Raw genomic sequence first — 27,101 nt, 5'->3', positions numbered from 1 at the left:
TGCAGAACCTTCTGGAGAATATTGGGTCCAAAAATTTATATAAAAGAACCAAATCTGCCATACTGCAATCATGGAGAACAACAGATTTAAAAAAATAAAAAATAAATAAAAAAATCCATTGTTCCATGCCTATTCGTGCCTGCCAACCCAATCCTTAATTGAGTTCCATGCTATATGCTTGCAGAATCATACATTTGTAAGTTAGGTCAGCTTTGAGTGGTAAAAATTGAGGTCTGCAACGCAGCTTTGATTTACTTTTCAGGTGACATAAAATTGCATGTGGCCTCATGGAGGCTCCACCTCTTTTAAGTATGGGAACATGAAACAGTATTTTCGGTTAAGCATTTATCTAATTGTTCACAAAATTATTGATCAAAGAGGATCTACAAAAGGCGATATTCTGCTTTTTCTGAAATGGGATTGGGATGCAAGAATCTTCAACTATGATTATGAAATTTAGAGCAAGACAGAAACCACACTTCTCAGCAAGTTATAACAGAAGAGACAAGGGTATACAGACTAAGGGCATTCGCCGGCCACGCATGAGCTCTTACAAGTGATACTGCACCACGGGTATCCTTATTTACGATTTATTACCAGCCATCTGATCAATTATCCAGCAATGGAACTAACCCCAGCAGCCTAAAAAATCTGCAAAGCATGACTGAGATCCAAGACCATTCTGCTGGGGGTCTAAACAAAATTCCTTTTCAGCTTGCTATACAACATTAACTGTGAATGAATCAAAAGCAGCCTACGTTCCCTGTTTAGTTAGTAGTATAATGCTGTTAGCAGCCTACAAACCTCTAGAGGAAGAATGCAGTCACTACCTTTCTATTGATTAATCAGCCAGTTGCGAAGCTTGAATATACCTCATCATCAACCACAACCAACAGCAACCATCATGACCTCTAGAAACCCTACCAACCGATCAATAAACCAATAAATGAATGCTGTACGCCTCTCTAACTGTCCTGAAGATGCTTCCTGTTGAATCAGCAACCCTAAGGTTTCTGAAGGAACCCACACTTAGAATGGCTTTCTAAAAGGGGTCCCAAACCACTCTGGCGATCTCACCTTACAGTAAGCTCCACAAGCAACGGTGAGAAGTGCTATCTTAATTTGATCCAGAGTGATTTGCTTGAACATATTTCTTTTGCTGGACCAGAAGAGGTTTGCTTGGTTGAAACCCAACATAAATTGGCTATAATTGTTTATACGTTTGTGTGCTTATGGCCCACTTTTGTTTGGCAATCTAAGCCCCTCATAAGCCTTGAGTGTCTCTGAGCTAAAAGTTTTCAAGGCTTCAAATATAGGAATTAAACCAGTCTGCAAAATACTGGAAGCTGCATCTTGGACTTGCTTAACAATTTCCTCATGTTTGGTTTTCACTTCTTCCAATCTTTTCTTCATCGAGTCCAATTCAGTCATGCGATCATCACGGTGTTCCCCACCATTCTCAGTAACTGACACTATATCCATGCGCTCATTCATCCCACTGACCTGCTGCAGAGATTTCTGCCTTCTGTCATAATCTCTGGACAGATACTCTGCCTTTAGTCTTAGGTGCTGTTCCCTGTTTTGACTCTCCCATAATTTATGTGCTACCACAGAAAAATCATGCATTGCTTCAGTAGCTTTGTCTTCAGAAATACTTTTAGCTGCATGGAACCAATCATTAGAGATGATATATACAGCAGGAGCTCCAATCCGGCCCGGGGAGAAAGGTGCAACCCCATCAGGTGTTTGTTCCAGTTCTTCTGGGAGCCATTTCATTAACCATCCATTCAATGCTTCAATATAAGCTTTCTGAGTGCTGATCCATTCCTTAAAACAACGGCACCAGTGCAAGAGATCCACCTCCAGTTCCTTGGTAGCCTTTGCATTTGATTGGCTTTGGCTTCCGGTCTTTGCCATGAGACTGTGGCTTTTGCTATCAACTATGGCTTGTAACTGCTTCCGATGACAATCCAGCAAAGATTTCCACATTTTAACCAATCTGCACACACAAAGGATGATAATGTAAGCTCGGTGTCCTATTTCAAATATCTCATCCACATAGTACGAGATAAAGTTATGTAAAAGTAGAATTAATAAAAAAAGATCACCTAGAGAAGCACTAAATGTCCAATCAACTTGATGATTTATCATGCATATTTTACCATTTTTTTCTTTTATTGAAAGTGCTAGTCATGTTTGGATGCAAAAGTTATCAAAGGCTCAAAAGATTCATTGCATAATTTGGTTTGTTGATAAATTTATCATATCAAAATGCAAAATGAATGCTGGCCTCCCTTGATTTTTCAGAAGCCTGGCCATATTTTAATTTTCGCCACTTTCTTTTTTGATCTATAAATCTTGTCACAGTTGATTGACAGAGTTGATTCAAATAAGGTAGAAAATAATTTCACCACCTGAGCATGAATTTGAAGAAGAAGAGCAAGAGGAAGAGAGAAAAAGCAATTCTAGTTCTACAAAGAATATTAAATCTCTCCGCAGAAAGCAGTACAAAACCTGCTCCTTTTACCCAGGTCCAGCAAGTGTGTTTGAATAATTATCATGTTTCACTTCCCAAATTTTCCAACACAAAGCGTGACATCCACAAACTGGTGACAGTAGAACCTAAAGAGAGTAACATTCAAGCAAGGAGGAGCATTAAAACACTCTCAGCCAACTGGCAGGATAAGCAGACAGTCTGTGAAAATGGTAAATGTAAGGCCTCATAAAATTGTTACGAAGTCAAAGATATGCACAGTCTCATCCATTTTTTTTTAAATAAGGAAACAAAATGATGAGACCATGGATATCTTTGACTAGGATACCACCTTATGAAAGACTATTCACTATGAAAAAAAATCCATTGTAAATATTTTTGAAAAGAGATCCTACCATGAAAGGAATTCATAAACAAGGTTATGCTGGTAAACGAAAAGGAATCTTGCAGTAGGAGACTTCAATCTCCCACAAATTACTATTTAAAATATCTCTAATGGCTCACTCTTTCAAATCTGATGTCAGCCTTAACTTTCCCTCTCCCATATAAGTTCTTCTCAGTTTAATGAAAATTCATCTTTTCAGATCTTTCTCCATCAATTCCAACCCTCTTAAATTCTTAATACTATCACACTCTAATTCCATAAGTCATCTTTACAGAAAACGTATGAGTCTCATCGATCTACTAAAGCAAAACTAAATTGCATAAGCTGGAGAAACTTTTAATTTCTGATGCCAACAAACTACTGAATTCTAATATCAGCAACATAATGCTAGTTTGAAATTTGAAAGTAATAGGGTTGTATGAACCATTCTAGACTTGAACGTTTTTAAACTACACATTAACTTTAAGTGACATGGGAAAGTAATTACATAACGAGCACTCCTACATGAAATTTTAAATGCCTTAGTTTCTGTTGAGGCGACTGATAATATATAAATTTCAAAAATACAAGGGCATGATTATCTTCAGGTTTCAACCCATAGCTTGGATGATTAAAAAGTATATTTGCAGCATGGGGTTTGGAACTTCAAACCCAGCTTACCCATGAAAATGCAAGCTGTCTGGAAGTCCAACACTCTTTAGCTCAACGAACCATTTTTTGTAATGCTATCTCTATCAAGAAAATACATTTGGTATATCCAATAGCTTAATGAAAATTAAGGAACAATTTAGTGATAATGAATAGTTAGACATTCGGAAGATTAAGACAGTTGAATCAATTTTCATACCCTTGAATCAATTCAGTAAGTTGGGGCTGCAACTCTTCATCTCTTATCTTGTGCATTCTGTTTGAAATGGCATCCACTGATTTAATTAGAATGCTTATTTTGGTACGTAACTTTCTTACTGATGTTCGAGTGGAGTCGATTTTATAGAACTCTGCTCCTTCACGATCCAAAGCTTTCAGGCGTTTGTACTTCTTGTCATAAATGCTCTGCAATTTTTCTTCATCCTAGCACAGCCACTTAAGCAATGTTAACAAATATTTTGACATCAAAATAGATTGAAAGACTATGAGCCATCCATGGTTTTCTTCCATTACCTGTCCTAAGAATTGCAATTGAGAACGTTTAAACATTGTTATGTTCCCATTTGTTATTCTCCTTAACATTTGTGCAATGACTGCTCAAAGTTTCAAAATTTACTTTCTTAAGTAGTTTGCACATATGCGTTCAAATTAGTAAGTTCACAAACTTAAAGGAATTCTTATCAAAACCTACAGAATCATTCAAATTCTCAGTACTATGCATATAGAAAAACACATCAGTATAGGGACACACTTAAGGTCACCATCTTGCTCAAGAAAGTGAATTATGCTGATTTCAGCATGTATTTAACTTAGTTCTTCAGCCGAGTAGACCAAAAAAATGGATATGTCAGATTAGCATCACATCTCAAAACCACAGTCATGCAACAAATATCTGCTTTAAAAGTTTATGGTGACTTGACTGCAGAAGTAATAAAACATGCTCCAAGTCAGTTTCATAATTTTTCTAGCATGACTATGAGCTGAATTAATTGCAGAAATTTAAGCACCTGTTTGGATCCTTGGATACATTATCTATGAATATAATTTTCTGTTGTGTGAAAGTTTCAAGAATATTGAGAAAGATCACTTGGAAAAGAAGTTCCCACAGATCTGGAGTGGCAACTGATCTACCAAGTCCTGAGAATTTGGATAAAACCAAAACTTGCAAAATGGTGATTTATCGTATCCCCGAAGAACAAATGAAACCTGCAGCTCATCCGAAAGTTTAACTTGTTAGTTATTGTAATCTTTTTCTTGGAACCTCTCTGGCTGTCCCGCCTGGCAGATAATATTCTCACATTATGAATTCTAACATCAAAGCAGGCCCTTGGCAGATATGCTGCCGAAGGCATCTTCTCTCTTATATAACAAGAGCCTTTGTGCCTGGCCTTGTGTTGTGTCCAACATTGTCTTATTATTTAATATAATCCAATCTTTAAGGGACATCAAATGTCTGCACATTCCCACCTCTAGAGCTATTCTTATCTTTAAAAAAGAACACCTTGCTTAGTTCAACAGTCGTTCTAAGCTAGAGAAACAAGAGAAGTGCACCACCCAAAAGTTGAGTACATTTTAAAATTACATAAATAATTTAATTATATCAGGATTCATAGTCATAAAAATAGCATCCATGGTATGCCGTACCGGCTCGAACTAGGCGGTATGGAGCATACCGTACCGTATCGGTTCGGTACTGGTACGGGTGGCTTACCGAGTGCAAAAAAATTTCATACTGTACCGACACTGTGCTAGTGTGGCACCGGTACGAGGCTTGGTACCGAAACGGCGAATCTTCATAGCACCTTTACTCAATTAACTAAACCCCTATTTTCTGCCCAGAAATCACAATTAACCCCCCATGACTTCTATTATTCAATGTCCTTTTTGATTGCATATGTTTAATGCATGATAAATAGTTACGGCCAATGGGCTAGCAGATGTTAAAAAACATAATTACCTAATGTAAAACTGCACAAACGCATTCAAACTGATATATGAAATGATAAACTATACCTTAACTTCCTTATACAATTTCTTCTCCCATACATACAACTTCTCCAAAGTTGATGAAAGGTTGCCAGACTTCATATCCATGTGCTTGTCAGAAATGCCATTACTGGCTCTGCTCCTGATTGTGCTTGCAGCTGAATGTCGTGAACGCTTGAAAGAAGGACGTGAAGATGCCAACATAGTAAAAGCCATAGGACGCCATATCCTGGAAGAGATAACTGCGACAAGACTTATAAGATTCACTAATACTATAATAGTACATTAATTTGACAGTGTTTCTAAAGGAGATAATATAGTCAAATCTATTGTTGTTCAATAAGCTAACGTAACAGACATTCAAATACACATTTTAATTTGTACATTTATAATTTGACTATATAATAGTACATGAATGTATGGAAAAACAAGAAAAAAATTATCCTGGCTGTTGCACACATACCATATGACTAATGATTGGGCTATGAACACATCACAATAAGACAAATGAACAAGCTGGTTTTGTCATAGCACGCTTAACTTATCAAATCATTTAATTTTTAGGATGATTTCTCATATTCTTTAATTAAAGCACTATTTGAGATGAAAATACCATGAATATTCATAGCACTATCATAGATTAGAAAGCATCCGATCATTTATTACTTTATTTTCAACTAACTTAGGGCCATCATGTAGTCAACTCTAAGTGGTCAGTGCATGAAGAACAGTGTACCTCTCTCAACCCAAAGGTTCAGCAGAAGATGTTATAAAGTGCTTCTACATGGAGAATAAGGATATTGGGGTAAGAAAGTGGTATTTGAATAGTTAATGGATGGTTGGAAAACAATAGTTTTGCTCCATGAAGGTCTTTGTGTTACATTGGGATTGAAGGCACCCAATCAAGTGGAAGCTAGAGCTCTAAAAGGAGCGGTGTCAGAAACCTGAAGAATGTAAGCATTGAACAAAGAGAACAGAACTTGGAAGCTTGTATCTTTATAAAAACAGATATTACCAGATTTGCATTGTCATCTCTTTTGTACTATTATGAAATAACTGTGTTCACAACGAAGAAGTAGAAACAGATAAAGAGGAATTGTAGTTGCAATTACCAAATTGAGTTGTGTAAAGCAATTTACACTGCTCTCCAAGAAAATCATTCTGTAGAGGAAAACCAACGAAACTTTTTGCCAACATGTTCAGAAGGATGGAGTTTAGTGTCCAAAGAAAACAAATCTTTCCCATGTCAGAGACAACAACTACAACTAATATGTCACAACAATCAAGAAAAAGAGAAAAACACCATATCTGGACCCCTACTCCCCCTGTTGAGAATTTCATTTATTAGATTTTAAGAGTAACTTTCAGCACAATGAAATCAAGCCTAATAGACAAATATCCTTCCCTCCCTCAGCAATTGGCTGCAAGGTTCTTGCAGATAACAATCAGATCATTCCAAATAGAGTATAAAAATGATAAATGAATGCAATACCGACCTCTAAACATTCTACTTCTTGATCGGTACGGCAACTTGCCAACCTCAAGCATCCTTGAAACCACTTCCCCATAATTAGCAGCTGAGTTGAAATGCTCCTTAATTTCCTTCATAACTTCTGCCACATCTCTCGTACCATGAGCAGATAATGCATTTCCACTGCTTGGATCAGACATCGATTTCCCATTGCTAGGAGTGGATGACGATTTCCCACCACTAGGAGTGGACGATGCTTTCCCACTGCTTGGCCCGCTCTCCTCCGTAACAAATGATGTTTCTTCCTCAAATTTCACTCCCTTTTTCTTCCCACCGGATCCGTCATCCTCCCCGCTGCTCCTTAGTCTGCTTGACACTGAACTACTCTTACTCTCTTTATCCCCTGACCCAATTTTACCATTCTTCTCATCCTTCTCTCCCATTTCTTGCGTTGATTCGGTCTTATAGCTGCCAATACTAGATTCCTTCCCTCCTGAATCTTCTCTCACAACCTTCTTCTCTTTCCCCACCTCCTTCATGGCTTTGACCTCTGTCTCATCCTCGAGATCAGGAATCCCTTCCCGCTCCCTCACCTCGTTCGAATCAGGACTGCTCACATAAGAGGTCCCCCCATACCTTTCACCACCATACTCTGGTAAAAGTCTCTCATAAGTATTGAAAGGATCAAAAAATTCCCAAGCAAAGCCTTCAGGGGGAGGCGGCGGCGGAGGACTTGAAGGAGCTGCTGCCACCGGCCCCGGAGGACTCATTGGCCGGTCATAATAATAGGAATTCTCTTTACCCGGCAGCGGAGATCCAATTGGTACACCATATGGTGGATCCCCAAATCCATACCCATACTCATATCCGTATCCATATCCACTGTTAGAAGGATGCTGCCATTGTTGGGTATTGGGGTCCTCATACGACATGGTGGGGATCGCCGTCGATGACCTCATGAATGAATAATTAGGGCTCGAAGCGGCCGAGGCCGTCCGAGGAGGGGAAGACGACGACTCTACTCCGCCGCCGCCTCCTCCTCCTCCTCCTTTGCTCTCCGGGCTCGCGCCGGCCTCCGAGCCGGAGGATAGATGCAAGTGGGAGCCATCATCGGAGAGCGAGTGGGAGAGCGGCGTCACGGAGGATGACCCGCCACCACTACCGCCGCCGGAAGCGGAGCTCACAGATTTGCTTTTGCCCTTGCCGTCGGATGGCAGGGTGAGCACCGGCGACCCAGGGGGTGACGGCGCCACCGCGAGCTCCTCCCGGACGAACCGCTCGAGCGAGTCGCCGACGGCGGCAAGCGCCCGGAAATAGGCCGCGTGGGCAGTCGCGAGGGCGTACCGGCGGTCCGCCGCCGCCCGGATCAGCTTCCTCCTCTCCCGGCACAGCGACACCACCCTGGACTCCGCCCTGGAGCTCCCGCATCCCATATCCCGCCGCCGCCGCCCTCAATCCCTCTCTCCATCTCTCCTCCTCTCAATCATCGATTGACGACCAAAACCCCAACTCCGACCCTAAATTCCTCTCCTCTCCGACTCTCGCGCTTGGAATTGGAAATAATTCTCTTCATTGCCGTCCATGGTGACTTGGTAACGTTTCAGTTCTTCTAACAACGGTGCGTTACGAACGGTTTCGGGCAGGACACCGGAGGGCGTTAGCTGGAATGGGAACGGAAACGGGGAGGGAGAAGAATGGCGGCAATTATGAACGAATAGAGGGAAGGGGGCGCGGGAACGGAGACGGAGAAGGTAAGTCCGAAGAGGAGCTCGTCTTCGCGCACGCGGCTTTCGCTGGGACTGGGATCCACGTGTCCGCTTGCATGGACTAAAGGGCGCCACCGCAAATGTAAAGAATTACGTGAGTGCCACGCTTGCTCGTAGTGGGAGTTCGATGGGGCTGGGCTAACGTTTGTTCACCAAACCGCTGCGGGCCGGTGGTGACCCACCAAAGGGTTTGTTTTATTAACTTTTAATTGATTGGCTGGGCCATGGTTTGATGGTTCGGAAGAGGGTTAGATTCTTCCTAGATTTGGTTTTCGACTGGTTTTGAATGGGGGGACAGGTGGGGCGCTTTTAATGTTGGCTCGAGAACAGTTCAAGGCTTTTTGTGGGTTAGACGAATCATTAATTTAGTGCGAGAGGAGGGGGGGGAATGGTTCCCACAAGAGGAGGAGAAGCCGGACGTGTGAACCAACCGCATGCAACCGCTCGGGAGTCGTCGATCAACGGCCGTCAGCAGTTGGGCCGCCGTTGGCTTGTAGAAATTTTCTATTTCTACTCGTCTGCATGCTGAAAACGAAGGGCTAAGAACCGTTGACAAGAGGTAGGGCCCAATTGGACGGCCATGGAAAGGACTATTATTATAACAGTGTCCAAAAAGTGTTCCAAGGGCAGGACTCAAGACCGGTCCAACACCGTTTATAAGAACGGGGGGTCGTGTTTGGTAGGGAGCAAGGAGTCGTTCTAATCTTTTAATTGACAACTCTTGGGAAATTTGGACGGTCTCTCTTTCACTTTCGGCGACTAATTGTGTTTGATCATTCTCAACACGGCTTTAGACTTGTTCCATTATTTAGAATTTATCTCCACCATGGAAGTTGAAACATGATGTGATAACTGGCTAATATGATGGGAACACCCGTAGCATTCTAAGTAGGGATGGCACCGTATTGGATATGGATTGAGTCAGATCGAACCCACCTTGTAGGTAAAAATTCTATACCCATATCGGCCTCGTACCCATCTCGGGTCAGATTAGATTGGATCGGATAATTATAGATTATAGCTATAATTAATCATATTATAACTGCTATATAAATAGGAAAAGCTTATAACATTTTTTTTATGTTCTAATTTTTTGATTCAGATAGAGAAAACTTAGTGTACATCAATAAGTATAATATATTTGACTAAAAAATAGTTCATACATAAGTCAAATTAATTGCAAGTCCAGAAACAAAACAAATAAAAATAATTATTAATTATAATTTTTATAAAATATATATGCTTTCTAAGTTTCAACAATAATAATTTTTCTAATTAATAGAGGGAGAAACGGTTGAGGCGAATGGTATTGTGATAGCTATTATTTATCGAGTGGATCGGGAGGATGGATTAAGGTTAAGTTTTGGATGGAGACATATTATTCTCCGTATTTGATCTGGACTTATTTTGAATATTATATCTAAAATTCAAAAATAGGACCAATAAAAATATGTTCTATTCGGATTGTATCGGTTCGAATCGGATATTTGATGGGCGAGCTTAAATTGCCATCCAAAACTATATTTGGTAGGGAGCAAGCAGTGGTTCTAATCTATAAAGGGCTCGTTTGGTTTGCAGGAAGATTTTTTTCACCTAAAAATATGATTTTTAGAAAGCAGATTTCTAAAAAAAAGATGTCTAGAAAAGTATTTTTGGCATGTTTGGTTAACAATGAAAAATTGACAGATTTACAAAGTGCTTATGTTTGGTTGACCACCTACTTTTCTGGAAAAGTTATTTGTAATTTTTATTATACACTTAATAAAAATTAGGTCTTTAATGCCTCTTTAATGCTGAAAGGATTTTTGGAGAAAAAATAAAAATAGAGTGATTTCCGGCTCATAATTTTTCATGTTTCTTTTTCATGGAAATACAACTTTTTTATTTTTTTTTTTTAACTCAAACCAAACAAAAAGTATCTCATTATTTTTTCCTCCTCCTCTCCGTTCTCTTCTTCTTCTTTTTCGAGAACCTGAAGAGCCCAAAGCGGCAGCTCTTGAGAAATTTCAGCTGAGAAAGATATGATGGTACTGCCATTTAAGATTCGTATGCAATTATTTGAATGGTCTCCCTTTCACCTTTTTGTGACTAATTGTCTTCGATCATTCACAACACGGTTTTAGACTGGTCGTATTAGAATTATTTCCACCTTGGAAGTTGAAACATGATGCTACAACTGGCTAATATGATGGGAACGCTCTGAGCGTCCAACCTGTTTCCCTATTTCATCAGGCAGCAGCCTGCCTCCCTTCCGAAAGGTACCGTCAAATATAGCCATGCTTGGAGATTACGGCAACAGGCGCCCTGCGATCCAAGTGGTAGGAGTGCTACGGTAATGATACCGCCAAGTACCGACCGTGCCGACGGATGGAGATGTTTCGCTTCATGCAGGGGCTAGGTATCAAACAGCTGTGTGCCAGGTAAAAGAGGGACAAATGAGGCACAATTTTCTGTGTTACGGAGGATGGATCAGCACGAAAGAAATATGACAGCCAGAAATTGCCGCTGAGTGATGCTTAGATAAAGACGGAGACCCATCAGAAATAATCTTGCTAATTGTTATGGCATGTAATGACCTAACATGATATAGCATGATGAGATTCATCTAGCTGAAAACATACATGATGGTTTAGATATATCTAGAAACTCTCCAAGATATTCTAGTCGGAACTTCTCTGCCAGAACGACCAGATCTAAGATGGCCGACATCTTTCGACTCAGCTCGGCCCCTATCCAAGTCGAACAAGATCTTTCTATAAAAAAAAAAAAAAATGGCTAAGGCCTACCGCAAATCTACACATCGCCTTATCAATCTCATCACATGCCAAATTGTTACAGCACGTTCCCAAGATAGTTACATCACATCGACAGTATGTTATAGCATGATCTTGAGTTTGTTTAAATACGATTCACTAGATATGCGGGTTTCGACTATAAATAAACCTAGAGGTCATCTGTAAAAGAGGTAATGCAAAAATCACCATAGCCAGGAGAGATTATGTTTTTATATTCTTATCCTTTTTTTGTTCCTCTCTATAACCCTCTCTTGCTAAGCATTGGAGGGTCCGACTGGAGCCAATCCAATAAGCTCGCCCTTATCCGTTATCTTATTGGTCTATGGAGGCGCTCCACATTGGCGTCCCAAAAATCGACGGCAACATATTGGTGCTATATGTGGGAACGAAGGAGAAGAGCCACGAAACTTAAAAGGAATAACCACCTAGGAGCCATCCAGCCAGAGTCCAATAGCTCCCTGCACAGCTACCCAAGGTCATCACCCCCTCGACCTGGTGCAGAGACTACCAACATCAAACAGCTTAGCTTGCTAGTTTGGTAAGTAAAATCTCTCATGGCGATGATATAAGACCTGGTCATGAAGTCTGCACCACCCCTCCTGCCACCATCTAGCACGCATTTCTTAAGATCAACTTCGACGGATGCGTGCTAGATGGTGGTTGTTGATGGTGGGTGCCAGATCTTTGACATTTCTATTCCGAAAACGGAGCTGAAGGTAGCATGGCCTGGTCTATGTTAAGCCCGGCATATTTTGTGGGCCAACGTAATCTTGCTCGAGGGTGACTCGGCAACAATAATCGGCTGGATTCAGGGGTGCACCGACGGCATGGGTGGCTTCCATCCTTTGCTCCGGGATATTCATGCCATGGTAGGTGGAGACGTTGCCTTCCAGGCCAAGCACGTCTACAAAGAAGCCAATGGAGCTGCGGATTAGATGGACTCGTATGTGGCTGATCACTCTAGGGTAGCTCTCTAAGTTGGCGAGAGGGAGCGGCCTAGAGTACTCTGAGACTTGTTAGTTTTGACCTTTTTGGATGCATTCACCCTAGAAGTGTATGAATCATATGTTGTAGCAAAAAAAAAATGATATAAGACCTGCAACAACATGTCGCTCCTCTTTCAACAGACCAGACGTGTCATTGTAATGATCTAGCCCAAGGCAGTAGTCACCTCTATCCCGAAAGTCATGGAAGAGGTCAAAAGCAAGGTTAGTCCTGCTCCCCTTTCGAAGCCATCTCCTATATCGGCAATCACTCTCTGTATCGACTAAAGACAGTCGCTAGGTGGAGGCGGACCTCAATCGTAGAATCAAGGAGATGGGCAATCAAGGAGCGGAAGGCCAAAACTAGACATGATCTCAAGACAATGAACAAACCTCCTTTTATCAAAGAAATTATAGAGGAGCTCTTGTCAAAGGAGTCTAAAGTACCCCAATTTGAGCTCTATGATGGCACCACAGATCTCATGGATCATCTAGAGAGCTTCAATGTTCTCATATTGTTGCAAGGAGGATTGAAAGCCATAATGTAGTGGGCTTTCTCGACCTTGCTTAGGAAGGTGGCTCAACTCTCGTACTTAGACCTCCAACCAAGCTCTATCTGTTCCTTCAACTAGCTCAGTCACCAATTCGCCAACCACTTTATCGGTAGCAGAAGATAGGGAAAAGTCTCGACAAGCTTGTTCTCTATCAGATAAGGGGAAGATGAGTCCCACCGAAATTACATCGGCCTGTTCAACACCGAGACGTTAGAAGTATGCGAGGCAATAGCCACGGTGATGAATTGGCTAAGAAACTCACGTTTTAGCTTCTCTTTACAAAAAAGACCTTCTAAGGATTTGGCTAAACTCCTAACTCGGATAGACAAGTACATCAATGCCGAGCAAACAATTATTGCCCAAAAGGAAGCAACGAGAAAAGAGACCATTAGCCAAAGACTATAAAAAGGACAATTCGAGGAAAAAATGCAGCCGTGAAGAGCGAAGTGTTGTACCACCTTAAAGCCCACCACATAGGTCTAAGAGGTATACTCATCTCAATGCCTTAAGAACTCAAATTTTAATAGAGATCCAAAGCCGAGACTATTTAAGTTGACCTTGGAAGCTGCAAACCCTACCAAGAAGAGGAACATGGGCAAATACTGCCAATTCCACAAAGATTTTGGGCACAACACAAAGGGATGCCTTCAACTTAAAGATAAGATTGAAGTCCTTGTCCAACAAGGATCACTGGAGCTCTAGTCAACACAAGTGAACTCCTGAGAAGCAGGACGGTAATCAACGACTCACAGGATTCCAGCGAGGAGCTTGAGCTCTTCAGCCTAAGCGAAATGATGGTAGAACCCAGCCGAGCTGGGAGCATCCATGCCAAGCGGCCGAACTCAAAAAGCTCTTATCTAGCAATGGTAGGATGTAAAAACCACTAAGAATTCTATCTCTGAATATTTGTATTTTTTACTGCTAATAGAGAGTGGAATTGTATTTCAGTGGAATAGCATGACTGCTGAATGAACACTGGATATAGACCTGGAGTGAGACCAGCACTCTCTTTCTTGCAAACTCACACCTAGGACCTAAAAGCACAAATAGTCCTTTGTAACATTCTCTGTCTCTACACTTTAACTTTGCTTCTATCTATCAAATCCAAACTATTCTCTCACTTGCCTTTAAGAATAACAATATACATTTGCATGCAAATCTGCTAGACCAATTGATTTTCTCTCTCTTATGTGATGATTAAGAATAAACTTTACAAAACAAGCTTCTCATGCACATCATCACTATGATATGGCTAGGATAGTAAGTTCACAATGAGGCAGGTGAAGACTGAAACCAATTCTAATCAATTGGAGAAAATATAAGCACATAATCCTTGAGGCACACAAAGCAAACAACAATTTTCTCAAAAAAAGACAAAGCAAACAACAAATTAAAATGCTGCACAAATAATCAGGACAAAAACTACATGCACATATCACATGTTGATCATAATTTATAAGAATGGCTTTATTTCAAAAATGAAGTCGTTATAAGGTAAATTCAGGGCCAAAACTCTTATGGTTCATTGGTTAAACATTGGATAAACCAGAAGCTTAGTAGGTCTGGGCATGAAACATGAACCAGGAAAATGTGTGTGTGTGTGTGTATGTGTGTGTGAGTGAGAGAGAGGTTCAAGGATGACAGTTTAAAAGAATACTCTTAGTTCTTGGTATACAGCATGATATTGGGGATATCTTCCTCCTGCTCCTCCAAAAGCATCTTGCCATGTATCCATTAGAATCAATATCTTCTCCCTCACATTCAAGTTTGGCTGCATAAATAAGCTGCAGAAGCTGGCATATCACAATCACATTTCAAAATACATGCAACAATGTAAAGAATAACTATATAAGGTGTGCAATAAGGAGAAATACTTACTTTTTTCTTCACCACTTTCACCATTTCATTCAAGATATCCTGCTCAACAATTTGTTGGCGAACATAGTCCCTACAATTTTTGTTTGGAGTTTCTAACACCTGAATTAACAATTCTGAGAACAAATATTACAATTGTCAGAGAATGTAGCAATATGTGAAAATTCTGCTGAAGAAAATTTGTCAATTTGCAAAGCTAGTGGAAAAATATTAATATACTAAATCAATTGTTTGTACAATAGTTCAGCCTGAGTTCATAACCAGCAAGACTTGTCTATATGGATCAGTTTTTTGGATCACTTTTTCCATTTGTTTAGAAAAGGATGCAATTGTTAATTTTTTTATTAACTACTTGATAATATTTGGGCATGATCCAGAAGAATCATCAGACTCGATGTGGACCACTTTGGCCACTATAAGTATTCAAGAGGATCACCAAACTCAATGTGGATCACTTTGGCCACTACGATGATCCAAATAGATAATCAAACTCGATGTGGAATACTTTGGCCACTACAAGTATTCAGGAGAATCACCAAACTCGATGTGAATCATTTTGGCCACTACGAGCAAGGCTGGACAGAGTTCAAGAGTGAGATCCGCCATATCGGAAAGCCGAATCGCAGGCCAAATTCTAGGAGACTATAATTTGGTCATACGATGCCCTATTGAGATTTTTTTTTTTTTTTGAAATTGGGTATCTTTTTGAGATCTACAACTTTGGGCTACTTAATTGAATTGGGACGAAATTTCATCGTTTAAGCTCCGAAATAAGCTGGTCAAATCGAATTTTTTTGTTTTTGGGATAAAACTTTGACCTGGTGTTTTATCCGATAAGAATTAGGCAGAGCGATAGAAAGCAGAGTTGATATAGAAGTCGATATCTATCTCCTCGAGAGTTTTAGCTTTTTTTTTTAACTAAAGATGTCTATTTTAAAAAAGAAGAGTTCTAATAGAATTAGAAAAAAGGAATTCGACCCAAATTATGATGGGGCGAACCTCACATTATAAATAGAGATTATGTACCTCATTTTTTGAAGGATTAATAAAAAAAAAGGACTTCAAGCCCTACTTTCAAGATTCCTCCATCTTCTTCTAATTTTCTTTTGAGAGATTCGAGTTGAGCGAGTTGAGGAAAATCTTCCTTCTCCCCAATCGGATTAAGTTGATATCAGAGCTTCAGTCCGCTATATATATGGGAGCTTTAGTGCATGGTCTTGATGCACGAGCGGTACGAACAGTCCGGAGAAGGGCTATCCATGCTTGAAGTACATTGAAGAACAAAGATGGGTATGGCTACTACTTCTACCTTGATGGATGATAAAATAATAGAACGTTTCACACAACTAGAGAAGGAGATAGCCCAACTCACCAAGATCGTGTCTCGGTTGGTGACACTTTCAACACGAGCACCAGCAACTCTATCTTCGAGCAAAACCAAGTAGTTCAGTTACGAGGCAGGAGCAGGCATTTTCTCATTTTCAGTTCTAATTTAGCAGGAGCTAAATATCTTAAACAAGGGAAGCTTTAATTCAGGAGGATCACCGGACTTGATGTGGACCACTTTGGCCACTATGAGTATCCAAGAGGATCACCAAACTCGATGTGGAACTCTTTGACCACTATGAGTATTTAGGAGGATCTTCAGACTCGATGTGGACCATTTTGACCATTACGAGCAAGGTTGGATATGGTTCAAGAGCAAGATCCACCATATTGGAATTTTGGAGGCTATAATTTAGTCATACGATGCCTAATTGAGATAATCTTTTTTGTGAAATTGGGTATCTTTCCGAGGTCTACAACTTTAGACCAACTTCAGAAGGTTGAATCCAGCCAAAATTTCATCTTTCAGACCCCGAAACAAGCCGGTCAAATCAAAAATTTTCTTTTTGGTTAAGACTTTGACCGGGTGTAGCTCTCTATCCGACAAGAATCCAGCAAAGCAACAGAAGACAGAGTTGATTTAAAAATTGAGATCTATTTTTTCAAGATTTTTAGCTTTTTTTTTACTAAAGATGTCTATTTAAGGCAAAAGAGTCATATTAGGATTAAAAAGAGAAATCCAAACCAAATTGTGTTAGAATGGATCTTACATTATAAATAGAGGCTATGAACCTCGTTTTTTTGAAGGATTAATAAAAAAAAGGGGACTTAAAGCCGCCTTACTTTCGAGATTCCTCTATCTTCTTCTAGTTTTCTTTTGAGAGATTCGAATTGAGCGGGTTGAAGAAAATCTTTCTTCTTCCTGATTGGATCAAGTCATAAGACATAAATTTATAACAATGACTAAAATTCTTTGCTGACAAAGAATCTTCATAACACTATTTGCTAATCCCAACTTCCATTTTTCAATAAAAAAGGATGCAATGCATAAGTCATATATGGATGTAGGGCTCTTGCATAAGGAAAATAAAAATAGCTGGATGCAGTCTATTAGAAAATTGTGTTTCCCAGCAATAGTATCCCTGGAAACAAAACTCAAAGAAATGTAATAGAAAACTATGACAAGAAATTATAAAAATATACATATCTTACAGAATCAAATTGCAAAATAAAAAATTCTTAATTGCAGGAAAAAAAAGTTTCATGTGCTCACAAAAAGTGCCAGAAGTTGTATTTTGGAGTTCTTGCTTCCTAGGCACTTCTTAAGTATCATAAGGGTATCCGTTGCCTGCCTGTACTTCACTAAAAAGATAAAAATAAATAAAAGTTAAGAGATCCAACAATAGATTGAAAGTGGTCTTAAACTAGTATGATTCAATGACAAGCTACAAGAACAAGCAGCATGAAACACAACTGCAATTAAATCAAAGTACCGAAATAAAATTTCTCTAGAAGGTTGATTTAGCAGTAATGGCACCACCTGTCCAATGCAGAGGACCAACTTCAAAGTTCAGTTTGAAAAAAAAAATAACCGTGGAATACTACATAAAGAATCAGATATGGGTGTTTATAAGCTAGACGCATGGTGGAATGCATGGACAGCAGTCTTGTTGAAGCACTCACCTTGATGTCAGGTTGTAGTCCAACCTAAAAACTAGTGTGCAGGCACATGAACCTCCCCTATTGACATTTAATATACTATACTCTAAATGAAGTCATGACAACAATGGTGCCTCGTGGAACTGATTCAAGATAATTGCTGCAGCATCTTAATAACCTCCATTAGAGAAAAAAACCCAGTTATGTTTCCTGCAGCATTAAATAGTGAAAACCGACATTCTTGACAACAAATGGATGAGAAGTAAATAGAAGACATACTTGTCGTTTTTTGTGACATGATAAAGATATAAGCTGACAGAATCCAGTTTTTTAAATACTTCGAAAAGATTGCTACAGAACAACAGAAATGGCCGTATCAACTGGAGAAGTGTTACAACTAGTAACAGAATATGGAACTACCATGTCAAAAGGCTTCTCACGGTCTTTATTGCAGCCTAAGGCATTCTATAGTAATAGAATCACAGACTATAGCAAGTAGAAAATAGCAGATTCTATACTAGGATGGCCTTATCTCGCAATGTCAAAAGATTTGGAAGCAAGCCTAGCAAGGAAAGCACACATCTATATTTTTAAAATGTCACCAGTTCACCACAAAAAAAAAAAAGAAAGAAAAAGACTCCTAGCAATAAAAGAGAATTCACCTAATCCTTCAATAACAAACTACACAGGAAGAGAAATCAAAGATTAAATGATGATGTATTGAGGTAGCATAACCAAGAAAAAGGATGCATGTTATTTCTTCAACATATTGCTGAGTTATCCATTCATATTCATTACATGAGTTCTGGGCCAAAAATCAGAATAATACAGAAACAATTTGGTACGAAATCAAGTATCGATTTTCTAAAAGATCAGTTGTTTATAGTTTCACTAAGATGCAATGCTTACCTATCATAATCAATTACATAGGCAGACAGCTCCATCGGAACAAGGTAGTACCTGGCTAGCATCATCTATGAGATAATCCAGTGAAGGTGACGAAGAGCTTTCGTCAAATAAATTACATAAAACACATAGACGATGGCCGAACAGAATCACAAACATAAGAAAAGGGCAAGAAGAGGAGAAGAACCAGTACCAAGCCTCCATATTGATAATGCCGCACAATTCAATGTCGATTGCCCAATCTGGACTGATCAACATGTCGCTTGTGGCCCTCTCGGCGCAAAGCCGCCGCGTTCGCCACGGGAACCCTCCTGCGCACCAAACTCTCCATGAATTTCCCACCCAAGAATCCCAAGCCCCACACCCAGACACCAAACCCTAAAAATCTCAATTCTTGCATTTCCTTGCAGCATCTCATTCAACCAAGAATCCAAATAACAGAACGAAAGCTCTTGTTTTTTATTATTATTTTCCGGAAAATAGAAAAGAAAGATCACCAACCGAAGTCGCAGCAAAAACCGTAGCATCAAAAGCATTCAGAACCAGAGGGGAAACAACCAGAAACCCAATCGTCTTGAGACGAAATCAAAAGGGTTTCAAGATTTCCTAATTCCGAGGTCAAAATGAAGATTAGAAAAGAATTTCTCGAGAATTTTTTGGTACGAGGATCGACAACGTAATAGTTCGAGATTCACGAGGAGACTCCCTGTCCGAGAGAAAGGCGAAGAATTCGAGATTCTTGGCGGGTCTTGAATCGGGGGCAGAGTATAGAGAGAGAGAGAGAGAGGCGGGGGGCAGCTGTTGCGCGCGGACTTTATATTGAAAGAAGTTGCCCGGCTTTAACACAGTTTTTGGGTCCGGACGAACCAACCATAGAGGGGTATTTGGTGACCTTGGGCCTCATCAAGGCCTCCCTTCTCCTCAAAGTTATTCTTTAGTAGATCAGAACATATATGGATAGGACTTGTAATGGAGTTCCGAAAAACAAATAATTTTTTTCTGGGCCTATATCCTTTTTCTAGGTTCTTCTTAGTATTGTATAAGTATATAAAATTTTTTTAGTAAATAACTGATGTGGGACTAAACACATGCCCATACGGATCCTCATGAATGACCGATGTATAACTATTTAAATATATAAATCTTCCACTTATGATAGAGCAGGATAATTGTTGATATATCATTCATTTGTTTCTATTGAAAATTGTGGCAGATTTTGGTAGATTTATACATATATTGCATTAGGTATTTGAGATTCGTGGACAAGATGTAGATGCATCTCACCAAAAGTGTTTTGCTAGAATATAATAAGTTTGGAGTTTGAGATAATCTTCATATGCAATTAATGATCTCATCAATGGAACACCATAATGATTTTCATTAGTGTTTTATTACTTTACAAATTCTGCTGAAGTTGTAACTCAAACTTTTATTACAACAGAGCAAACTACTAATGCTATGACACCATTCGCTAGAGATCCTCATTTTCTGAAAGTTGGACAACATGCTGTCCTGTTTATCAAAGGTATTATCCTCTTTCTTGCTGCAGCCTTGTTAACATCTATTTTTTTTATCATGTTTCGAATATTTTGTACAGGGTGATAGTTAGGATCATAATCTTTTATGTGATGGTTTAGATCGCTTATGACTATATCAAATTAAACACAAAGGAAAGGGATTCATCTATAAAATAAAATTTCTTTAGCCTCCTCAAAGATCCATGACACAATTATTCTCATATCAGAGCAACACACCCAGAACATGAATGTGTACATGCTAGTACCCGTCAAAACATGAAATTTCTTTTATTATCTCAGCATCCAACTCTTTTACATATATGACTTGGTTTTCTAGTGAGCCTGGTAAATCTTTGAATCCATTCTAACATTTCAAATTGTTTTTGCAGTCTTATTATTGATGGTGTCTTACCAAAAAGCAATGCAGGAGTCCATGATCCATGGGCAATGGGTCTCTCGACCACTTATTTCTCATGACAGATATGAACATGTACATATCCATGTTGGATGTGAAGTTTAAATCTGAATCTTCTACATAGGCTTTTAAGGCATCTCCTCAAAATTCGAATTATTTTTGATGATTGGATATATAAACACAAACTAATCTGGTTTTCGCTATTCTGCTATTAGCTTAAATTTCTCAAAATTTGGGAATCAAAGGCTGGTAAAAAGAGGAGTTTAAATTTCCGATTAAACAGCCATATTAGTTTAAAGTTCTTAACATGTTGGGATTAGATTCCAAAATCCCATTGAAATTCTACTAAATAGCCTTATTAGTTTAAATTTCTCGATATGCAGGGATTAAAGTCTGAAATTCTGCTAAAATTTCTTTTAAACAACTTTATTAATTTGAATGTCTTAATATGTGGACATTAGGGCGTGAAATCTTGTTGAAATTTCTAACACAGAGTCAATGCATGTTGACTTTCTCGTGGTATCCTATGACATATTGAAAAGCAGGGAATTGGATCGGTACATATGTTAAGTTAGGCACCAAAATTAAAGAATGGCACGGTTCGTTTATGAAATTCTAGGACTTTTGGTGAATTCTGAGAATTTCTAGGAACCTTTTCAGAAGATATATATACATACAATTATTTATGGCCCATGTCCAACACCATAAGTGAGGGCATAACTTTGGATGGTCCTCATCTACTTTTACCTTTAGTTTCGTGAGACTTTTATTGAAGATCTGAGCTTTCTTTTCTCTATTCTCCAAAACTCTCTTCTATCCGAGTTCTAGATGAATGCTGTAATGAAGTTCGGTTTTGAATACCACCTACCGCATGCACAGTTCATGGAAGGATCGTTATATTTTAGGAAAAAGCCGCCAAGCAACCCATGCATCTTATGTTGGCAAATCTTTTTCTAAAGATAACCTTATATGGCATGCAATCTATCGATAATCTTTCTTCTTTCTTTATTTACTACTATTTTTACGTGCTATTCTGAGAATAATTCTCGATTTTTTGTTTTTCAGGAACTCAAAAGGTAAGCCATGGTTATTGTTTCTTTTCTTTTCTAGTTTCCTCCCCTCTTTTCAATTTCTTTCACTGCCATCTCATTTTTTTCTAATATATCTCTCTCTGAACCAGTCTGGAATGATGTGAGAACTATTACTCATTCTTAACAACTTCCTTTGCCTGGTTTTGCACATCGTAGATCCATCAAAGTGAAAGGAGAATTTAGACTAAACTTCATCTGTTCCTGCTTCTGCCATGATGTGAGATCTCAATCTTGATCCATCCATAGCGGTAAGATATATTTGCCTTTCTACATGATATCATGGCCTGCCAAAATAAGACAGCAATTTGGTGGGGTTTGGGTTCTGGTTTCCTGTCAGGGGACCATCAAATACCTATTTGTAACTAAAAAATTTACTCCATCAATTCATGGTTGTATACATAAATCTATTTTGACAGCTTCTTTTTGTCAACCACTTCCTCTTTAATATGACAAGTTTTTACATATCCTTTCTCACTATGAAGGGGGACACAATCATCCAAACTCCAAGTTATAATTCTTCAATTGTAGGAGATTCTTTTCCCCCCTCTCTTGATCTTTTATCCTTTTCTTGCATCTCCAATTGCCAAGGATGATAAATTGATCAAACTTTATACAAGACCAGATGCATTGGGAGAGCAACTCAGAATTGAATAACTTGAAGTCTAGAATAAGGCTCTACTGGATATTTTGCATGCGAATATGGTATCATCATACATTTCTTACCTCTAACAATTCGATTCAGATGTTCAAGAAACAACATCAACTGAACATTGATGTTTGTGCTAACATTCCAACCACAATGAACAACATCCTATGGATGCATCCTGATTAAATTTTGAAAGGATCATCAGGTAAAGAAATAGCTTCAGTTTTCCTCCAAAATCTTCTGTTGATCTATGGAAAGTACAATGCTTGTGATTCCAAACAGTGACACTTGATCAACATAGTTTAATTATCGAACCTCGGTTCATATAACATAGCAAAAGAACGAAGATAAGTACCTATACAGGCCATGCTGGTACACTTCAACTGATCATATTATCAAACAATCCCAGAACTAAAACAGGGGTTGCTACAGGATAGTTGTATGGTTTCCCTTCACAACAGAGTCGCCCTCAATTTTCCCTGGCTTTGTTTTTCTTCGCGCGCGAAAGAAGCAATAGCAGCCACTTATTTTCCTGGAACAACAAAGGAATATGTTAATGAATTATGCAGCAAGTGAAATTATTTATCGATCAGTTAATCAATTTTCTCCTGCTACCTAAATTATCTTATCCAGCATATTCAGCTTGCAATCTTGCTTCGAATCATTTTGCATATTGCTGCAATATAATTTAAAACTTCCTCAGATTTTAGTTTTGTTGTATCTATTTCACTTATTGACATACATATTGTTCTGTCATATTTCAGGCAGTAGCAAATCTATGCATTTAACAATCAAGAGGAAAAGGGACAAAAGGGGAGAAAGTATATGAAGTTGGATTCTGAGAATGCAGAATCTATACATCTCCTGTATTTGATCAATGATTTCCACAAAAGACAAAAAAAGTATGCATGCTCTTAAACAAAAATTAAGTTCCTCTGAGAAATTCAATTATCCAACCATATATTATTTTATATCAGAACTGGTTATATATGTTCAAAGGACTTTAATACTTCCAAAGAGTCTTTTAAAAATCCAGTTTCAGATTACTTTTCAAGGGAAACATTATGTTTCAACTGTTTTGAAAGAAATGGTTTATTGATTGCAATTTTTTTCTCAAAAAACAAAAATGATCGCAAAATTTTCATTCTAGGAAAGGCTTACCTGCTTCTGCTGCTGCTGTCGGAGCTGCTGCCGCTGCTGCTTCCCTTTTCTTCTAATGCGTTCTTTCTCCACCAGTCTCGATCTGTACTCTTCTCGAGCCCACCTTTCTCCCCTTCTACCAACATGGGCTTTGGCGAGACCTTCGCACACGTACCAGAGCCTCCAATGCTCTTCCTTTTCGTAGTCAGAGAACTTGGAAGGAACATCTTTAGAAGGAAACCTCCGGTGTCCATACTGTCACTCCTCGACATCCTTCTCATTCCTTTCTTCGTCTTCTCCTTCCTATCCTTCTCCTTCTTAGTCTTATCCTTCGGCAATTCTCTACCTCTCACCAACGTTTCATGCGCAGCTCTTGCCATCCTTGGTGGCTCCACAAGATCTCTCAGAGAGAGCTCGTAAGCCGTCTCCGGCATATCTCGGACCATATTCAACATCTCTTGCCGGTATCCGGCAATGACCTGCGCTTGTGGGGTGGGATAAAGAAACCGGTCTTTAACATCATGGTGGTGGCAGCGGCTGTGATCATGGATTGGAGAAGACTCGGCTGATCGAGTCATGGGTGATCCTGGCTTCGTCCACAGCGGTGGCGATGCAACATCTGAGTCATCGTCATCTTCTTTTGCCACCCATCTGAACTCCTCCTCATCATCTTGGTCGCCATGAAGATTCGGCGGAGTTCTTCGTTGCCATGCGCCAAACTTACGATCATCCGATTTGCCGAAGTATCCATAACTGCCTTTAATTCTCTCAGCCCATGTCCCGTACTCGATTCCATCCGAAGAATTCAGCTCACCGCTCGCCCTGTGGATCGGATTGTGGAAAGTGAACTGGTTTCCGGCCTGGAATTCTCGCCGTCGGTGAGGGATCATGGTGTAGAGAGAGAGAGAGAGAGAGGGAGAGAGAGAAGATTGGTGGTGATGGTGTGGAGAGGGAGGGCCAAAGTCTGTGCTTAATTACTTTCCTTTTCCCCTCTAAAATTAATTGTTTGCTTCGGGTGGGGTTGGAAGGTGGGAAAAAAGTCTTTGTTTTCTAGATGAGTGCTCACGTAAGTGGTGTTGACGTCTTTATTGCTTTCTTTCTCCGAAAGAGACCTCCTTAAATCCCACATCTCCCTTTTCTTTGGCGTACTCATATGTGGTGTAATTCTCATTTCAAGAAAGAGAGCGAGAGAGAGAAGGCAAGCTTGGCTAAAATTAAATGACCATCTTATCTCCAATTAATCAATCTAATACAGCCTTCATCTCCACCATTTTTCCAAAGGTAAACTCTTTTTACTTGAATAATTTTTTTATAGGTCAGCTTTCACCGCCTAATCAATGGGTTCATGGACTTTTGCTTCTAAGACTTGGGTGATGAACAGATGGTCACGCTAGATCGACCCAAACTTGCGGGATGGGTCATGTTAGCATTCAGGCTCCAGTTTAGGTCTTCGGCTCGCAGATTTCGACCTAGCCCCCTAGCTAGACCCAAACCAATTGAAATTGGACCAAATATAGAGTAAAAGAAGTTGCATGGTCTATAAAATCTGCCTTCATTGGGTCAGGCCGAGGTTTCGTGTCAAGCTAGACACACTCATCTAATGGACCCACTTCACTTTTAGGCCGTTTAGAATGGGCTGATAGTTTATTTGTTGATGACTCCAAAGGAAAGGATAAGGAAGTTATGACATCAGCTCAGATCTTAGAATTAAAAAGAAATAGATGCTTCGGATCTAAATTCGCAACACAGACTTGAGACACACGGTAATCATAGTTCCATTTCAACACGTCATTATTATTGTATATATTAGAGAAGGTTAAGTTTGGATACTTAGGAACCCAACATTAGACCCGGGTCCGGTCCTCACGGTCCCACCACTCCTTGTCATGAATTATTGCAATGAAGAAATGACACCTAAGTTTAGGTGAAAATTGATCTGCTCACTTTGCCAGCCAAATCCATAGTAATATTAATCGAATTCCATAGTTATATTATGGTTCATGATGGCAAACCTAACTATTTTGATGGAATTCGACCCAAAATTGCTTCATCGAGCAACTGCTGCTCGCGTCTCATGTCTTGCATGCTTGTAGGAATCGGTGATATAAGCCAAAGATGGATGAATTGTTTTCTTCTATTTTTTTCTCCTAAGAAATAGGGTGAAAATGCAGCCATGAAGGTCATAATCTCGATTTTTGCAAGTAGAAAGACATGTCCATCATCCGAGCTAAAACCAGTTAGTCTAGTAAATTCAATTGCATGAAATTATATAACAGCTTATTGGATCTACTCAGACCACTTGTTTCACCTTTTTGATCAAGAGGCTACCATGCCGACCAATTACGTACAAAGCCTAGCGTAATCCTAAGAGATTGCTTGGGTTATAAATAATGGTTCTATCTTATCCCTAGTTCCCCTTCTTGTTTTTTTTCTCATTTTTGTTTTTATCTGTTCTATTATATAATTTAATTTTCTTTTAATAACGTATGCAAGGTCGCTAGCTTATCCCCCAAGACTCTCCAATCTCTTAATGATTCACCACCCCAGGTGTCCATGTCATTTGCATCACACCACAAATGCCTCAACATTGCAGAACACTACAATAGTTCAAAAATCTTGGAACATATTGACCGCAGTTGAACACGAGGTTTGGAAAAAACACACCACCAAGTGATCGGGACACGCCCACGTATCGTCCAATTCCAATGAACTAATGCATGACTTCATATCCAGACGAGCAATAGCTGTCTTCCCCGGACATCACACGCGTGTTAACAGTAGTCAACATTGTTGTCTCTTTCTAGAAAGCCGTATACAACCCCAATTGTGCATGAAATGCAACAACTCAGGAGCTCACTGCACACGTACTTCCATCGAATCGGTCCGTAGTCAGTCCCAATAAATTTATACTGCAGTGCCTTCTAGTCCATATAGATCCATCCAGAACTTCATCCAAAATAGCTACCCGAAAGATATTAATTGGATTTCTTGATCCTGTATAAGTATCCAAAATCTATCCAGCGAATAACCGATGTAGGACTAAACATACGTCCGTACGAGTACTCACATGAAACTGTGCATAGATGTACGTGATTTTATCATGATGCTACTTGATGCGTATTAAGATATGTATTTGGTTGGTAGGCCATGAGTTTGGCTTTGGAAAGCAAGAATCTTGTTAAGCCGTCCCTTGAGATTTTATTCCCATATCAACAAAATTATAATAGGTTTTGAAGAGCAAATGGCTTGCGCCCACGAGCAACGCCGCAAAGGAGATAGTACAAGTCTTCTTTGATGATAAATCTGACTCCACCACTCCACTTAATAAAGTCCATAAAAAAGGCTTCATTAGTTTAATATGGTATCACTATCTTCCCTTGCACCATGTCTTTGCTAAGCAATGGCTAATCGTGGGATTCTTGAGATTATAGAATGAGATCTTAG

At 39.4% G+C, this 27,101-nt stretch overlaps 2 protein-coding genes and 1 long non-coding RNA gene across 5 annotated transcripts; all 3 read right to left on the bottom strand.

Annotated features, from left to right (window-relative positions):
* Window positions 1-426: 426 nt before the first annotated feature.
* LOC103707487 (uncharacterized) lies at window positions 427-8,785 on the bottom strand. Its single transcript, XM_008791994.5, has 4 exons — window positions 7,010-8,785; window positions 5,541-5,755; window positions 3,727-3,950; window positions 427-1,999 (listed from the first exon to the last, which is right to left on the bottom strand). Exons 1-4 carry the CDS (start codon window positions 8,415-8,417, stop codon window positions 1,231-1,233), a joined length of 2,616 nt encoding a protein of 871 aa, XP_008790216.3. The 5' UTR covers window positions 8,418-8,785; the 3' UTR covers window positions 427-1,230.
* Window positions 8,786-10,725: 1,940 nt separating this feature from the next.
* LOC113462749 (uncharacterized) lies at window positions 10,726-19,643 on the bottom strand. Of its 3 annotated transcripts, XR_016400358.1 has the most exons (5): window positions 19,350-19,643; window positions 17,127-19,159; window positions 14,961-15,073; window positions 14,740-14,853; window positions 10,726-11,159 (listed from the first exon to the last, which is right to left on the bottom strand). It is a non-coding gene; the product is annotated as an uncharacterized LOC113462749 (long non-coding RNA). The 3 variants fall into 3 exon arrangements; XR_016400356.1 differs by lacking the exon at window positions 10,726-11,159 and having other exon boundaries at window positions 13,851-14,853; XR_016400357.1 differs by lacking the exon at window positions 10,726-11,159 and having other exon boundaries at window positions 13,851-14,853; window positions 17,557-19,159.
* A 3,097-nt stretch (window positions 19,644-22,740) lies between these two features.
* LOC120113032 (uncharacterized) lies at window positions 22,741-24,654 on the bottom strand. Its single transcript, XM_039133521.3, has 2 exons — window positions 23,679-24,654; window positions 22,741-23,049 (listed from the first exon to the last, which is right to left on the bottom strand). The coding sequence occupies exons 1-2, from the start codon at window positions 24,545-24,547 to the stop codon at window positions 22,944-22,946; spliced, it is 975 nt and encodes a 324-aa protein (XP_038989449.3). The 5' UTR covers window positions 24,548-24,654; the 3' UTR covers window positions 22,741-22,943.
* Window positions 24,655-27,101: the final 2,447 nt, after the last annotated feature.

This window comes from Phoenix dactylifera, chromosome 4, assembly GCF_051530095.1.
Source record: "Phoenix dactylifera cultivar Ajwa chromosome 4, Ajwa_hap1_PhDact_Kaust_v1.1, whole genome shotgun sequence".
Classification (NCBI taxonomy): Eukaryota; Viridiplantae; Streptophyta; class Magnoliopsida; order Arecales; family Arecaceae; genus Phoenix; species Phoenix dactylifera.
The sequence above is the reverse complement of the archived record's forward strand: the minus strand, read 5'-3'. Positions and strand labels throughout refer to the sequence as shown.

Excerpts from the sequence above, each read along its gene's own strand:
- LOC103707487 (XM_008791994.5), bottom strand. The coding sequence starts at position 8,417 with ATGGGATGCGGGAGCTCCAGGGCGGAGTCCAGGGTGGTGTCGCTGTGC. Across the intron at positions 3,951-5,540 it reads AATTGTATAAGGAAGTTAAG|GATGAAGAAAAATTGCAGAG; the intron begins GTATAGTTTATC and ends TGGCTGTGCTAG. Across the intron at positions 2,000-3,726 it reads CTTACTGAATTGATTCAAGG|ATTGGTTAAAATGTGGAAAT; the intron begins GTATGAAAATTG and ends TTGTGTGTGCAG.
- LOC120113032 (XM_039133521.3), bottom strand. The coding sequence starts at position 24,547 with ATGATCCCTCACCGACGGCGAGAATTCCAGGCCGGAAACCAGTTCACT. Across the intron at positions 23,050-23,678 it reads GACAGCAGCAGCAGAAGCAG|GAAAATAAGTGGCTGCTATT; the intron begins GTAAGCCTTTCC and ends TTGTTGTTCCAG.